This window comes from Corvus moneduloides, chromosome 5 (genome assembly GCF_009650955.1).
Source record: "Corvus moneduloides isolate bCorMon1 chromosome 5, bCorMon1.pri, whole genome shotgun sequence".
Taxonomy (NCBI): domain Eukaryota; kingdom Metazoa; phylum Chordata; class Aves; order Passeriformes; family Corvidae; genus Corvus; species Corvus moneduloides.
The window spans coordinates 47,999,754-48,016,950 of record NC_045480.1 but is presented as its reverse complement, the minus strand read 5'-3'; the positions used below and the strand labels follow the sequence as shown (position 1 = coordinate 48,016,950).

General features: G+C 38.1%; 1 protein-coding gene across 4 annotated transcripts in view; it reads right to left on the bottom strand.

Annotated features, from left to right (window-relative positions):
* Positions 1–17,197, bottom strand: part of MND1 (meiotic nuclear divisions 1) — a 43,702-nt gene that overhangs the window by 14,460 nt on the left and 12,045 nt on the right. For all 4 annotated transcript variants that reach the window (XM_032108233.1, XM_032108235.1, XM_032108232.1 and 1 more), the window contains exons 5-6: positions 7,695–7,769; positions 5,778–5,892 (exon numbers count right to left, since the gene is read on the bottom strand). In XM_032108233.1, coding sequence (XP_031964124.1) covers positions 5,778–5,892; positions 7,695–7,769 — 190 coding nt within the window. The remainder of the gene's footprint in view (positions 1–5,777; positions 5,893–7,694; positions 7,770–17,197) is intronic.

Genomic DNA, 17,197 nt, shown 5'->3' with positions numbered 1-17,197 from the left:
TACATACAAGTACATTTATTATCCCTCACTCTTCCTAGAAACTAAGTTACGGTTCATTTTTGTAAGTTTGATTTATCTTTTAATGTAGTTTTTGAACAGGTAATTTAATTTGTCAACCTTCCAAATGGATGACAAGCCATTCCAAGAACAGTACAGGGTGCAGGGGAAGCAAAACTAAATTCTTAGTTTGATGCTGCAATTAGTTGAGAATTAGTAGAGTAAATGTGTCCTTTCATTACTGGTGCACATCTATATATACTCTGGTACTCCATGATGAAGGAGGAAAAAAAAGGGGTGCATGTGAGAGCTGTGTAGTTTTGCTTTGATTAGTAGCAGATAGCCTGCAAGTTACATACACGAACATCCATTGTCTATTTCCTGTCATATCCTCATCCAGATCCTCGGGAGATGAATGTAATAAATATACAATACTCTGTAAGATGAGACTAAGTAAAAAAAAGGAGTCCTTGCTTTTAAAACTATTATTTTTCTATGTACTTTTAAGCAAGTGTCTGGTTCACTCCAAAGAAAGCTTAGTTTAACCCACTAAGACTAACATAAGTGTGAGTGAAGACACAAGCCTAACATCGGCAGAATGACTAATTTCTAACTGCAGACCTTTGTTAAGGGCATTGCTGCACAAACTGCAAAAAGCACAACTTGTCTCTCAGATGCCAGGTGCATATTTCATGGTCAGTAGCTAGGAAACATCCTCCTAATTGCAAACTGAACATACCACATCTAGAGGTGATTAAAAAAACATTGTCTCTATAGGCTTCGTCTGTACACTATTGATCTTGGTGGCACCTAGACCAGGCTTAAAATGATTTGTAGACATTCACTTTCCCAAGTGAAACATTACATTTTTAAAAACAGATACTTAATAGTTCATTAACTGATACTGCTGACAAGACTTTTTAGTTTAAATCACCTTTCTGATATGATTTCTGAACAACAATCTTTACCACAAAGTATAAAAGACAATCCATTAAATCCTTTTGTAAATTAGTGGCATTCTGACGGATTTCAAGCAAAACTGATGCAACTCATTTTAAAGTCTTTCCATTAGCCAGAACAGTCCAATCTTCATTTCATTTCTTCACAACTGTTTCCCTTCTGGGAACAGGGACTATTCCAGCATTAGTAAGAATCCCCCAAAGAATCTAACACTTGGTACTAAAGTTTTTGTAACATGAAGTACACCTGCATATGTAACATATTTTCAAACTGATGTGAACATAAGAGAATAGCTGGGTGTATCAACAAAGAAAACCACCCCCAAAAAACAAATCCCCAAACTATGCACCCCACAAAATCCAGTAGCTAAATCAACATTAACTTTTCAGCATTCACCCTTCGGATATTAAGATGAATGAAAAAAACTGAACAATCCAGAACTATTTTCTCATACTGTCTGTATACCCTGACAATTCCTCAAAACAGTTTGTCAAGCTGAAATTTTCAGTGTTTGGAGACATCAGAATTAGAAATTTTTGAAGCACCTACAATGAAAAAAGATGTTTTCAAGTACGTATTACATATAGCACGACATTTTCATGGTATTCAGTAAAGTCTGGATGCTTTACCAAGATTTATTTTCACAGAATCATGTAAGTATTAGTTTTAGAAGATAATCCAACCCGGAATTGGACTGGTAGTGATGCCTCTGAGATCATACATTCAGAGAGTCAAAAGGATAACCATGTGGATATTTGTGGTTTGAAATCATGTCCATTTGAACCACTTGCCTCTCTTGTTACAGGATAAAAATAAACAGAGAGAACTAAAGTAAAAAGGTTGACACCAAAATTGCTACATGTGTTGTATCTGGTAAGTTTGCTAATTTCTGAGAAAACAATTTGCCTAGACATGTTCAGATCAGTGTTTTAAAGGTAAAAACCTAAGACATAAAAGTTATCAGTAACCAGACATTCTAAAAACATGCTAAATAAAAAAGGAATGCTGACAGGCAAGATCCCAGGCCCCATAAATATTAGCAATCATACCACACAGAAGTCACTTCAGTCAGTATATAACTCTTTCTGAGAGCTGCCCTATCCAAAGGCACACAGTAACGAAGCATGGCTATTGTGGAAAAAAAAAAGAAAGCAAAGGCCTGACAATGTTTTAATAAAGCATAAACCAACATTCTTCTTATTGCAGAGAAAAAACAAGAAGTTTGAAATTCTAGAAATGTTTATTTTACAGTGAGCACTGAAAATGTTTAGCTGTTTCCAATTACAAGCTGACCAGCAACTCAAGAGTAAAGTCCCTATCATTTATACACTTATGTTGCCAGGCAAACTTTTCTATAAAATTAATTATGAGAAAAATTTTATTAGCTCCCTAACACCTCTCTCTGGTGGGCAGAAAAAATTAAACTTATGCAGCAGGTTAATCTTGATGTTAGGTGGAGCTTTTTCTGTAGACTTCATGAAAATCTGCGTAAATTATGAACTATTGTAAGCCTGCATTCACCATGGCTTTGTCCTCTACCACAAGGTTTAGAGAGTCTAGCAGCATCACATGTATCCAGCTTTGCATACACGCATGCTATGTCACATAAGAGACAAATCTCTCTACAATGGCTGCTCTCCCATGAGAATATATTCCAGCCTACATAGACATGCCTCAAAGCTGAGAAACAATGATCCTGGCCTGCACCATCTGAAGCAGACCACAAGTTTAATAGGAAAGTATAAAATCCCACTAATTTATTTGTTTGGGTTTTTTTACTTCAGATGATTCTGGTCAGTTTTACTGCCTTTGAGAAAATAATTTATTACTCAATCCTAACTCACAGAAGGTGTCTTAAACAACATTACCAAGTGGCAAAGACCAGCTTCTGAACTGCAAAGGTCATTAGAAAAAAATCCACATATTTTGCTGTTCTAGACATATTTTTACAATACCATACCTGTAAAATGGAATTATCTGAGTATATCCACAAGACTAGACTATTACGTAGCTTCCTCTAGTGGTCAGTCCCTAAATCTTGCTGCTTCTGCTATTTACTCTAGTTACTTGTTACACTCAAATTCTGTGTTCAAATTCTGTAAATTTGAGAAGGCATTAAAATTTATACTGCAATGTACTTCTAATACAAAAGCCAAGGAAACTAAGCCACGACATAGAGCAAAACATTTGTTAGTGACACTAAAAGAATAAACAGTGAAGTCAGCAAAAATCAGAGTTATTATTTTAGTTTTCCCATTTGCTCCCTTGTGAATATGCATTATATTATATTTAGTTACATGGTCAAGCTTGACTTTCCCACCACGAGATTCAGGAAGCAAAGACAGATGTTCAGTTTTTAGCTGAGTCTTCAGATATTTGCTATGAATCATTCAAACATTTGTTTTGACCCTGAAAATGATATATATATGTGTGTGTGTGCGTGTGCACATTTTAATGAGGCTTACTGCTGTGCAAGTGGTTTGTTTCTGCAAAACTCTGCTGAGGGAGAGGGCAACTAAGAAGACACAGCAAAGCATTCACCAAATTTGAAGGCCACTGAGAACAGATGACAATTTGATATAGACCTAAAATACCACAAGAACCAGAGCAGCTCTCTGTGATATGGGATAAGAAATTACCATGGTGAAATTTTTTTACTGAGCATCAGAAAGATTTCCTTACAGGCTGAAGTCATTAAGGAAGAAGAGGGAAAACCCAAAGGTAGAAAGTGACAACTGCCTGTTACAAAATATATTTTACTGAACAATTCAACTCTTAAAAAGTGTTATTACATAACAGCCATCTCTGACTCTAAAATAAGGTAGTCAAAAATCTGCTCAGGAGATTTAATTGAAAATAATTCCAAGGGTTATGTTATCTAAATTGTACAGAAGTAGAAAATCGTATCACCCATGTGCAGTTCGAAAATCTGTGAATGAGAAACTTTCATTATACGGTTTTTTTCCTGTGAAACAGCAGCAGCAACTTTTATGTCTAGCTGAATGCATTTCACTGCCTGAGATTCTTTATTGCCTTCTTACACTAAAACCCATAAATTCCTGCATCTTGTTTTGCCTTTGCACTTTTCTGCCCTCTGGAACCAAGATAAATGCCCCACTTTTCCCCCCCCCCCCCCATTCCCTCTTTTCCATAAAGCCTGTCAACTTCCATTCAGTTTTGACAAAGACATTAACTCCCCAAAACTGACATCACCATTTATTCACTCATACATTGCCAGCAACAATGCACACTGCCAGTGCAACAATGACTGACAAAACATATAATGAAGCAGAAACTTTTTAAATTAAGTTCAAAGACAAATTAATTTTGAAACACTACTGCATCTTCTCCTGGGAATCCTACAGGTAGTTCAACAGTGCTAACCTCACCAAGTCCCTTAAATGTCCCATCACAAGAAATTCACACAGAGCTTCCACACACTTGGATAAAAAAACCCAAACCCACAGCATACAGACAAAAGAGAAGGGCATGACTGAAGTAACCAAGTACTATATTTCCTTCTCTTTCTCTCTTTTCAGGAGACTAGTCTCTGTGTTGCTTGCTAATGCAGCTTGCCCTAGCATTCCAGCTGTGACTTACTCCCTCATGCCATACTTAGGAACGTGCTCATCGTGACTGTTTCAAAAGGGGCTCTCAAACCATTCTGTGCTTACTGTAGGGGTACCTCAGCATTAAAATACCTGACACTACACATCTCTCTGCTGTTGCTATCTGCCTAACCTCATTCATTTTTACAGCTGGAATCAGCTGGAATGTGTCTTCTCCTCAGGAGAGCAGGCAGCGAGGGATTTACAGCACAGTAACTAACCTCAGGTCTCAAGTTTGCTTATTCCCTGGCATACCATTACATCCTTGGGGAAAGATAACAGCTGAAAAAAATGTCACAGCCCCTTAAAATAAATAATATCTGTCCAAATAGTGAGTGCTGCCAACTCTGTTTATGTTCCTGGCTTTCTCTCAGAACAGTTCTAAAGCTGTGGACTTTGTTAGTAGAATAAAGAAAGAGAAAAATTTAGCCACATCTCTTTTCAGAAAAAGTTCTGTGCCTGTTTCTCGTCACTCTGTAACAGCATTTTGGCATTACAGCAAACTGAATATGCAGTGGTGTTTGGGTAGCAATGTAAGAGCCTAATAAAGAAAACATGAAAGCTGCAGTAGAGAAAATTCAATAAAATTTCATGCATGCTTTTCATTTTTCATGCTAAGGATCAGAATATTAAGTACATTTCAGTGCTAAATTCTGTATTACAGTTTCTCATCATTCCTTGTGTTCCATTAGAATTAGAAACTCACACTGAAAGCCAGCATGTCAGAGACAGTACAGTCAGTCAAGAGTGTGATAACATGCTTTCATGTAAGTGACAATTAAGTGTTTCTAATGAAATGCTAATGTTTTAGATAGGCAAGACGAAGTAAGTAGAAAGATACCTGTCTTAACAGTATGGAACTGAAGGTAAACAGAAGCCAGAGACTCCTCTTCCTACACACATTCTAGGGTTTAGCACAAGTTATAGAATTAATATGGTTCTGGAAAGGATGATCCTGACATTAATTCTAAAGCATCAGAGTATTTTAATTATAGGATCGTTTCTTAACAGCTGGCAGAGTAAATATCAATAAACCTCTTCATATATAATAGAACAGAACACGAAAAGAAATGGTCAGTGTACCTGTTTTGTGTGGCTCAGCTTTAAAAAGCAAAGCAGCTATTCTTTGACTAACCTCTGAATACCAGATTTTAAGCTAAAAAGTGCAGGCCTTTTCAGGCAAAAGATCACTTTAAACAATACACAACTTACGCATCTCTTCAACCACGTCTGGATCACATTCCCTGTATTTGTCTATTTCTGCCTTTAGCTGCTCTTTTCTCTGCCGAAGAGTAGCAAGTTCTTCCAGTAGAGCAGCACGCTCTGCCTGAGGATTCAAAGGATGTTGGGAGACACAAAAAAAAAATACAAACATTAAAAATAGTAATTATCACACAAAGTTTTTCAAAAAATAAAAACATGTAAATTTAAAAGCTGCTTTCACTACTGCTTTCTGTCTATGACCCACTTGAGCATTTTATTTTATTACACAGAATTCTCAGTGACACTAAATGATACCAAATACAAACTGGATGGAAAAAAAATTAAGGCCAAAAATGGATCAACTAAAAAACAATCTTCTACAACCTATAAACTCAACATGGTTTAACGAACTCCAAAGAGATCTCTTAATTATTGGGCTTAAAGGTTAAGCAGCATTTAGGAGTGCTAGTCTTGTAATTAAAGATGGCATTACAGAAAAACCTACCATCCACCCTTCCACAAATTGAGATGCTGTGTATAAACACCCTCTGAATTTGTCTTCTTTCTTTTTCCACACAATTTAAGAGCAATGGTCTCAAAAATAAATTCAGATATTTATGACATGGTAGTCTTTGTTGGGATTGTACATAATATTGACCTCAGAGATTCTATCGATCAATAAAAGTCTGCAGACACTGACTCAACATAAGCTCTCCCACAGCCAACTCAGCACATACTTCTAATTCAGTCTGTAGTTACACACAAACACTGGAACTGGCTGACATTCAAGTAACTCAAGCTAGGGTAGCCTAGAAGAGCCACACAGTTTGTAAACCATCAGGATTTTACCAATGGCAATCTCCATGGTAACCCAGCAGTCTGAGGTGTTTGTGGATTTGGGGATTTGTTTATGGCTGTTGGCATTTTTTTCCCCCCCCCAAACTTCCATATTCCCAGTGCTTTTGCCATCAGTTTGGATTCAGCATATTCTGAAAATGCAGAATGGAAATCAAAAGTTTCCAGATGCTGAGGTATGCAGGTGAGATGCTTGGAGACCTACACTGCAATCTAGATTTTTTAGGACTTCCTCCTGATACATAATCAGCAACCAAGATGCTGGAAACATCAGCCAGAACAGGATTTCCAGACCAATAGCTTTCTGTAGGGCAGGCCACATGCTGGAGAAGCCCAAGGCTGAAACAGTTTGTTTGGAAACACGGCAAGCACAACTATGTGAGAAACCTGCCTGTGATTACAGTCCATTGCAAATGAATGAATAAAGAATCCCCATTAAAGATACTGGCAAAAAGCAGATTTTAATTGAATTTGTGTAACTGCAACTTTAACAGACTTCGATGGAAAGGTTCACTCTATTCCTTACTAGATAAATGAAACATGCATAGGAAAAACCTACAGTGTTTCTACAAAACAGTTGGGATTCAAAGATTTGGCACTTTCCTGCAAAATTCAATTCCTCCTGAAAGCTTCTGGCTGTCCCTGTTTTATTGGAGGTTTAAATCACTTTAGACTGAGCATCTCAGTGCAAGTCAGCAACTTAGAATACCATATGAAGTATTTCTAACTAGTATGTTGGTTATGATAAAGGTGAAGCCTAGATATTTTTTTGCAGTGTTAACAGCTTCAGCATGCAAAGAGCACTGGGCTTACACACCTGCTCAGAACAGTAATTTAGGTATCTATATTACAAATATGTTGAAAAAAACCCAAAGCAACATTTAAGTTTGTAGTTACTAGATTTGGCAGTTCAGCAACTATGGGCAACTTTGGTACACACCTCTGGGTAGTTCAAGTTTTAAGACAGATTGAAATCTGAAAATACCTGGAAGTACTACATTAGTATTTACAAGAAGTACATACATGCAGCGCTATTTCCTTGTAGGGTTACCTCCCCCCAAAGCAACTTACAGTATCTTCACGTCCAATTTTTGATTTCTCAATGCTTTTTTGTAAAGCCTCTTTTTTCTGACTGCTTTCAGCAAACTGATAAAGAAAACAAAGAACAAAAATCAAACTTTTTCAGTAACATATTAAACATAGCTATAAAATGTGCATACATATTAATGTCTTTAAATAAGTGGATATATCTTTTTAAAATACATGTGTTACTTACGTAATAAAAATATACACAAAATAAATACAAAAGTACCCAAATATAAATCTGAGGTTCTGAACCCCAGAGAAGAATTATAGGAAGCAATTTCAAGTCTAAGAAATTTTCACTCCCGGGGTACATAATCTTGTTATATACTGCATACTGCATGTTCAGCATGGGACTAAAATCCTGTTTCATAACATAATCTGGCATCTCTACGCAAAGGACTCCATAACATGGAGGCTTTGGATTTGATGATTTCCTTTGGTCCTTTTCCAGCTGTCCCTATTCAATGGAAGCAGTGACAAAAGCTGTAGCAGGTCCACCTGCTCAGCTGCAGATAGCAGTGTTCCTAAAGCCTGGTATGCCACTGGCACTGCCCCAATCCCTTTTACATGCTGATGAACTGAAGCCTCTGTTCAAAGGCATGTAAAGCTGTGGCCCTCTTTTACTGTGTGGCCCTTGCACTGCTAGACCTCACAGAGCTCCCTTCCTTCAGGCCTGAGGCACAGGAATCTCACGGGGCTGGTGTGAATACTCCTTCCATTTTCCTGTTACTTCAGGAGAAATAATTTGCCAAGAGAGATCTCTCTCCATTAACCTGCCACCCATCTTGAACCAGGCCTTTCCAGCTTAGTTGGCAGTTTTCCAGAGATACTTTGGAAACTCTTAAGCTGAGCAGGAGTGTGACTCAACCCTCAAGGACACCATGTTCAGCATCAGACAAAGCACCTCGAAATATTAAATGAGATGAAAGAGAATGAAAACAAAATTTTAATAAAACATAGTTTGAAAACCTTTCACTGCTTTGAAATCAACACAAAAGAAAAAAAAAGAAAAAAGGAAAAAAGAAAAAGAAACAACAGCACACTTTCTAAGTACCCTTTGTTTTAGTTTTAAAATGCTCTGAGCACCAATCCGTATATCAGACTGACTGTGAAAAGAACAGCTGTCAGGTCAGGTTTTACTCTGCCCTACCCCAAAATCCCCCACATGAAGCCTCCACTTCTCCATTCCCTTTCTCACTGAGGATCCCACTGAGTACAAAAGCATTCCCAGATATTTCTTGCAATCCCCAACCTTGATAATTTAACCATATCGTTTATATTGTGTAGCTGATATAAACGCATTCATACAACACGAACTGAACTGTTCTGGAGCTCTAATCACTTCTCAATTTCTATTTAAACTAACGTTTGGTCCATATTTTCAGAAACACATATTAAATATAAATGCATGATAGACATCAGGCAGTGCTTACTGCCAAGTTTTGGAGATCAGCTGTAACAGTAAAAAGAAAATATTGGTGGTCCATAGAGATCAGGATACAGTCTAACTGCAGCTCACGGGGTTTAGTGGTTCCTTTCATAGCTTGATTTTTTAAAATAATTACTCTGTGTTCATGCACGTGTGAGCATGCATACAGACAAAGTCTCCTTTCTAAAAGAACGTTTTAGTTTTCTTCGATTTACACAGGAATTATACTAATGGTAAGACATAATTTGAGGAAAAATATGTCCAGCTGTTTACTTGCTGCTCTCAGTGCGAGTAACCACAGAGGCAGCATGGGTTTCACTATGTGGCTTGAAGTACACCAGCATCTTAATTTTGGCGGATAGTCAGAGAGTACTCCTTCCACAAAATACTTAAAATAGTAGGTGTGTTAGTCCCCACAGGATGGCATACTAAACAGAGGTATACAGTTCAGAAGAGGGTAAGTACTTAGACGCAGTTTGCAGTTCACAAAGTCCAGGGAAGACAAACCCCAGACCATGTCATTTGCCATCTCTGGACACAGGATTTTTCTGGAACAAAACTGGCAGAGGAGGTAGAAAAGGCAAGGAGCTTATCTAGACCCTTATCCTGCAAGTGCAAAGAAGCCAATGCTCTCTGCAAGAGGTCACAAAAGGTGTCACTTTCTCTGTTTTTTTCATACTCATTAAGTTCTTAAGGAATGTTTCTGCTCTCTCTAAAATGGATGTACAAAAGGAGCCCTCCAGGCAATGCAAATCATAAAAGCACCTAATAAGGCATCTTATCATTTTCTTGGTCCTCTATATTCCGCATCATTTAATAATGAAAGAGACACTAATGACAAACTGTGGGAGATAAAGCAATTTCTTCAATTCTGTCCTACACAACATGCAAGGTTGCCATGCCATGAGGTTAGAAGACCCTCCTTTGCCTAAAAGCAAAGATGATTTTTACACAATCTTATTTAAGACATTGCTTTCTTCACTCACAGATTTTAATTTCTTGGGTGTTTTCGGATTTTTTAATTATTCACATAACCAAAAAATTTACAAAATAAAATGACATCTCAGCTCTGTGTATTATTTAGAAGTCACAGTGGCTATCCCCATGACAACAAATAAAAGATGAGGAAAGGAATAGCAGAAGGAAGCAAGCTATTGAAAAAATCCTAACATAGGACAAGGATTCAAAGGGTGAGGAACAGATGGCCAGGGTCTGTGCAAAGAATCCATGACTATGGGGGAAGCAGAAAGGCTTGGATAGAGAGGTGGGAACACAGCCGAAAATAACTATAATGAAAGAAGGGAAGACAGTCAGCAAGGATAAAGGAGTCGGAAAAAGGATGAACACAGATCATATAATACTCAATTGAAAGGTAAGTGTAAATGGCAAATGACAGGTTCTAGGGCATAAAAAGAAAAAAAAAAAGCAGAATTTGCAAACATTGTGTATGTATGATAGCAGAGGGTCACATCTGGACAGTGACTTACTTTCCCACACACCAGCTGTAGAAAAGCCCAATTGCAAAGAAGCACAGTAGCAGATGGAGTATTTCAATCCTTGGAGCAACCTTGGGGACGTCTTTCAGGGGAACTGGCAAACAATTTCGCAAGGAACATTAACCACTCTCAGAGAAATCTGACTCCTGCCAACAGCAGTGAGACCCATCCAGAGAAAATGATACTGTCTCCCCTCTATGTTTCTTGAGAGAGATGTCTGGGCTGACACAGGACCAAGTGCACTTCTGCCACAAGCGTAACTGACCAGGTGTGGAAAAGAAGTACAGAGAGAGTCTACTCCACCACAAAGTTTCATTCCAATCTGACTGCTCTGAATCAGCACATGATTAAGCAAGATGCAAGAAAGCAGCAAAAACATCATCTAGGTGAAAGAAGGAGGAGAGGAGACTAAATAATTCAAAATTAATAAGTTAAAAATGTTCTCCACAAGAGCATTTCATGTTTTCAAAACACAGTGGGAGCCTGCAAGAAGATAGTTTAATGAAGAAAATAACTAGCATCTATAAAACAGGAGAGTTGGGGAACAATTTCTTTAATTTTACAGACCAGTCTGATCAATTAAATGACCACTACCCTTAGATATTAATTCAATCCAAAGTCCCTCAAAGGGATGATTTTTCTTACTCTGCAAAGGTCTCACAACGTTAAGCTAAACATTTGTGCAGCAGTTTGGGTGTGCAAAGTGCTACATGCTGATAACCATCAGTTCCATCACAGAACCTGGGGTCTGGTTTGTATCAAAGGACACAGATTAGACGTACACACATAATTTATAATCTAGTATGATTGCATTAATACCAGGGATCCACTTCAGCAAGCCACTGATGTACACCTGGAAGAGGAACACTTAACCCCCAACAAACAACAGCAGCAGGTTTCAGTTCCATTCCATGTCAAAACCTGCCTGATAAGACTTTTATTCTAGAATAAAAAAATACGTTGTTTTTTTCCTCCGGCAAAAGTTTTTGTTGGTCCTATGCCTTCTGGTTCCGTTTTTAACCACTCTAACCACCAGTATCCCACAAACATGTAGCTTGTCTCACCAGCATATTAAAATATCTGCAAACCTAGTGTAAGCCATGCAAACCCAGCCCCTGAGTATGTTCACTGGGCAAGAATCAAGCCAAGGTCTCACATGCTAACCACCAAGAGTGCTCACAGCTGTTAGCCCACTATCATTATGGTCTGAAAGAGAAATAGCATCCATTTCGTTTTCTTCTGGCCAAACACTCAACCAAAAATGGTATTAAAAATGACTGCTCTTGTGAGCACCACTCACTGTGGCACTACAGAAGAATTAAAGACACATATTTTTTAATTATTTCTAACTTGCAAAGTTATTTGCTGTGGGTTTGAAGCTCGCTGTGCTTTATTTCAGTAAAAGGCAAAGCTAGTTTGCTTTTGGCTTAAACAAAAGCAGTCCAAGAGGTTATGGGTAACATTTGCAGTAGATAGGTGTATTTCTTTTCTATGTGAAAACGAACTCACTACTGAAAAACTTAAGTGGAATTGACAGAAGGCATGGAGAGAAAGTACTTCAAAGCATTCCTCTAGATTTTAAAGAGAGATAACGAAAAATTGAAGCCAAAAAACAGACTAATAATATATAGAGAGGAAAAATATAGATTAACAAAGAACAATCTGAAAATATTGAAAACAGACCTGTTGTGTTGAAAGAAAGGCAAAGAACATTATACTGAAAGAAACCACTTAACAATTAGTGTTGACTAAAACTTAAAGAGGAAGAAAAATCCCAAAGGGCAGCACATTGAAGGGCAGAACTGCTTTCTAAAGTACTACACTAAGCAAGCATTCAGCCACTCAAGTCACATATCCATACTTCCCAGGGTTTCCAAATACACACAAGCAAACTTTGCAGCCAGCTAATTACAGTCACAGCAGCATGGAGAGCACTGTGACCTGTAGTACTGTGGCTTCTGCTCTGATCTCAGGATGGCACGTACCACTCATGAAATGCCGTTTCTCCATATAATCCACCCAGTCAACTGAACTATAGTAGAAGCAGCCACCACTGGGACTTCAGTCAGGAATGTGATAAACTCTTAGTGAGGCACAAACAGCAAACATACACTCACTACATAAATACAATTAAGATCTATTATTTTTATCTTTTAACATTTGTGAAAGGAAGATAAAGCAGCATGCAAGATCTTACCCTGAGTCACTCAAAGTCATTTCAGCAATATGAAGTAGGGATTTGTGTTTGGTGGGACTTAGAAGGAGCAACTTGGAGACTCCAATACTTCAGGAAATATAGGTAAGAACAAGAGTAGAGATCAAAGCAAGATAGAGTAAGAATTTTTAACTCCTAAACTGAGGAATAAACAAGATTTTTTCAGCAAGAGAACACCATAAAATGGAAAGAAAACAGACTGTAGAAAAAATCTTGGAATAGTTAGGGCCCGCCACATTTCTGTATTCATAAGAACCTTTTTTTTTTTTTAAATACTGCAATATAGGTATACTGGGAAAATGTTCAATCCAACAACTCTCTTCTCTTTATGCATGATACAAATTTGACAATTTAACCATAAAAAGATTACCTAATTTTTAATGCAATCTTTGAAAGTGTCAATTCAAAAACTTGGGAGAACATGGGGAATAAATTAGATTACTTGATCAAGGGAAGGTCTTCCTCCTGACACTCATTTACCCTGATCTCTGAGACCCCTGAGGCTGGTCTTATTAGTGAAGACTGATGCGAAGAAGGCATTCAGTAGCTCTGCCTTCTCTGCATCCTCTGATACCAGGGTCCCCCCTTCATTTACTAATGGGCCCACATTATCCTCTGTTTTCTTTCTGTTATTTACATATTTGAAATACCTCTTTCTGTCATCCTTGACATCCTTGGCCAGATGTAATTTTAGATGCGCCTTGGTCTATCAAGTCTCATTTCTATTTCTCCTGACCACCTCTCAATACTCACTCCAAGTGGCCTGGCCTTGCTTCTGTCTCCTCCTTTTGCTTTTACTTGAGTAACGACAGGAGTTCTTTATTCATCCATGGAGGTTTCTTGTGCCCTTGGCCTGACTTTCTCCTCACTGGGATGCATTCACTATTCTTGAGCCAGCAGGAAGTGAGCCTTGCTCATCAACCAACTCTCCTGGACCCCTCTTCCCTGCAGAGCCTGGCTCCAGTGGGATTCTTCCAAGAATATCCCTAAAGAAGCTAAAGTTAGCTCAGCTGAAGTTCATGGTCATCATCTTGCTTGCTGTCCTGCTACCTCTTCACCCGACACTGAACTCTACAATCTCATGGTCAGTACAGCCAAGGCTGCCCCAACCTTCACATCCCCAACACGACTTCGTTGTCGGTTAGTATGAGGTCAAGCATCACACCATTCCTTGTGGGATCCTCTACTACCTGTGAAAGGGAGTTACTGTCAATGCTTTCCAGGAACCTCCTGGCCTGCTTGCGCATTGCTGTACAGCTTCTCCAGCAGATGTCAAGGTACTTAAAATTCCCCCACAAGAACCAGGGCCTGTGACTTTGAGACTTGCCTCTAGTTGCTTGTAGAAGGCCTCACCCACCTCCTCCCCTTGATCAGGCAGTCTGTAGCACATACCCACAATAGCGTCACTCTTTCTACTCTTCCCTTTTATCCTGACCCACAAGCTCTTGACTCGCTCATCATGCTCATCAAGACAGAGCTGAGTACATTCCCTTCCCCCCATAACACATGGCATTTGCTATTCAAAATGAAAGGATGGTGCACTACTTAAGCAAATAACACTCACTCCAAAACACCATACTACTAATCCTGCCAAGGTGCAAGTTCTGTCTTTTTGAAGAAGTACCAAAGAGGTACCAAGTGGGAATTTTTTAGGTTAGCACTGTAACATGTCAGTGATTAAAAGGAAGTATCAGACACTCACGCTAAGTAAGTGAAGGTTTTTTCCAGGGGACTAAACTGAAAAAATATCTGACTCTCCATATGACTGTTTGACAAAGCACTACAAAGACTCTCAAAACTAGTAATTCTGAACTTAGATCTCTTCACTCATAAGCAATATTTATATGTTTTGCTAGAGAATTCATGTGGGTAATACTGATTTACTTGCCCCTCCCACAAACAATTCATTTTGCATTTCAAGACTAAATTTAGACCTATAATCCTGATTTGCTTAACATGCTAACAGATGAGAGTGAGATGAAACATCACATAGTAAATTAGGCATGGTTCTGTTCTCAGGGCATATAGAATACGAGATGAGTCCTTTTTTTTTGGCAAATAAAATAAAACATGTGGGGTATTCAAAAGAAAAATGAGAAATCCCCCCTCCACAGGAACTTTCACTCATCCATGTACAAACCTGATGTTGTTACCTGTAATTAGTTTAAAGATATTACTATATAGCAAATCCCTCTACATTAGAAGTATTTTAATTCAATTATTTTCCATCTTTTTAGATTTGCCATAATAATTAAGTTAATTTAGAGAAAATACCTTGCCAAGAGCTTTTGTTTTTGCTTCATTCATTTACAACACCATTTGATAAGTAGTGGTTACGCAACAAAAAATAACCTCCTTAAAAGACAAAAGGTGAAAGAAACAGTTGTGCAGGCTCAATGAAAGAACTGAATTTCTGTGGCTGCTTTCAGAGTTGCCGTAATTGGCACGACCTGAGGGACAGATGGCTGTCTACTCAGATACAAATATCAAGTACACCCCAATCAACCTAAAAAAACCCCAAACCAACAAAACACCAGCTGAAGCACCTCATTCAACACTGTTTCACAAATGCAAGCAATCTAATAAGGAAAGCTTAAAGAACTTCAAAAGACATTCACGACTGACAGAACTACAGAAAATTTTCATACTTGGACATGAAGGATATGCCTGTTACTGCATATTAGTGTATTTAATAACCCTACAACTCTAAGGTGGTAGTTAACAGGTCTGTTCAAGGCAGAAAGAACATAGAAAGATATTTTCCCTTGGAAAGAAAGGGAGAAAATGAAGAAAAGTTTTAACTTTTCCCTAAAGAGCTTTAAAGATTGCTATCCTAAGCAGCTGGACCATACACTTACAATGCCTTCAGGGACTAAGTAGAGACAGGCCCAAGCTAAAACACAATAATCATCCAATATTCCCTGAGCCCATGTTCTGCTTAAAGACTTTAAAAACCAAATCAAACTTTATTTCACAGACTTTTAGAAATGCCCAAATTCTACACTGAGATATTATCAGTAAAATAAAAAACCTCAGTAAAATACATCTATCAAATTTCAGAGTTTTGACAGCACTCTTACATACTCACTCTTCATGCCAATTCCATCATTTTAAAGTAATGCTTAGACAGATAACCAAGTCATCTCCAATTCCCGATACAAAGAAGAGTCTTTGACGGAACTACCATGTGTTCAAAAATAATGAGCTGCTTGGCTGCGACAAGAAAGACCTGTTCCTCTCAAGTCTCCCTGCATAAAAATAACACATTTTGGTTTTATATTCTATTTTTTTGTTTGTTTTGTTGGTTTTTTAAAATTTTACTCCTTTCAGAAGAGGAAAATTCTATAGAGTGAGACTTCTATAATTGCTTGCTGGTAGTTTATTTCTGCATGCATGCTGATTTTCTAAAATAAAATACGCTATATCAATTGAAATACAATATTTTAAGGGGAAAGTCAAAGTTCAAATTAAATAGGATTACAACTCACTGTGTCCATCAAATCCAACTTTGAAAGTAGTATTGCCTCTGACCTATCACCAGCCTGGAAGCTCCCAGCCTTACAGTACAGGCAAACTTCCAGACAGCACAGAACATTTAAGTCTTTAAAGTTTCTTGGGATACTGGGTTTCTGCTGATCTGCTGAGCTGTCACTCCCACCTGCCACACCAACTACGGGGCACAAGGAGTTGTGCACGGCTGTGTCTGTGCCAGACCTGACTGGGCTTCTGCAGTGAGAGCCCTGTTTTTGCTCCCAGTTTCTTTTCATTTCAGATTAACAATTTCACTGCAATGCCAGGAATGGAGCCAGCAGCCAGAATGCAAACCTCTTCAAAAAGGTACACTGTGTGATGATATTACCTAAAAAAGTCAGTGTCACAGACAACCGTGTTTGAAAAACCTAGTAGTTTTCCTGCATTATATCAGAATGAATATATAATATAAACTCCTGAGGGACAGGAACAATATATCCTTTTTAGTATAGTAGGAATCTTCCTTCTAATGTACATTAGAATCTTTAGTTATTACAGAGACCATTTTGAAAAAAGAAATTGCTCTTAAATCATGACAATTTTACCTTACGCTCATCAAGAAGGAAGGAAAGGAAAACCTACACTTCACAGTTGCCATCAAGCTAGTCACATATTAACAGCAAGTAAAAGGAAAAGCATGAAATTCAACTAATGAACACCAAATTATGAAGTTGCTTAATTCCAACAGAAGCCTCCAGAGCACTGTATTTTTAGAAGTCTGCCATGCCAGCAGTAACTAAGCATACTCTCCAGGGCTTTGTAGCATGCCATGAAACGTAATTCCAGAAAGCTCTAATAAGTTACAGCATTAGAAGAA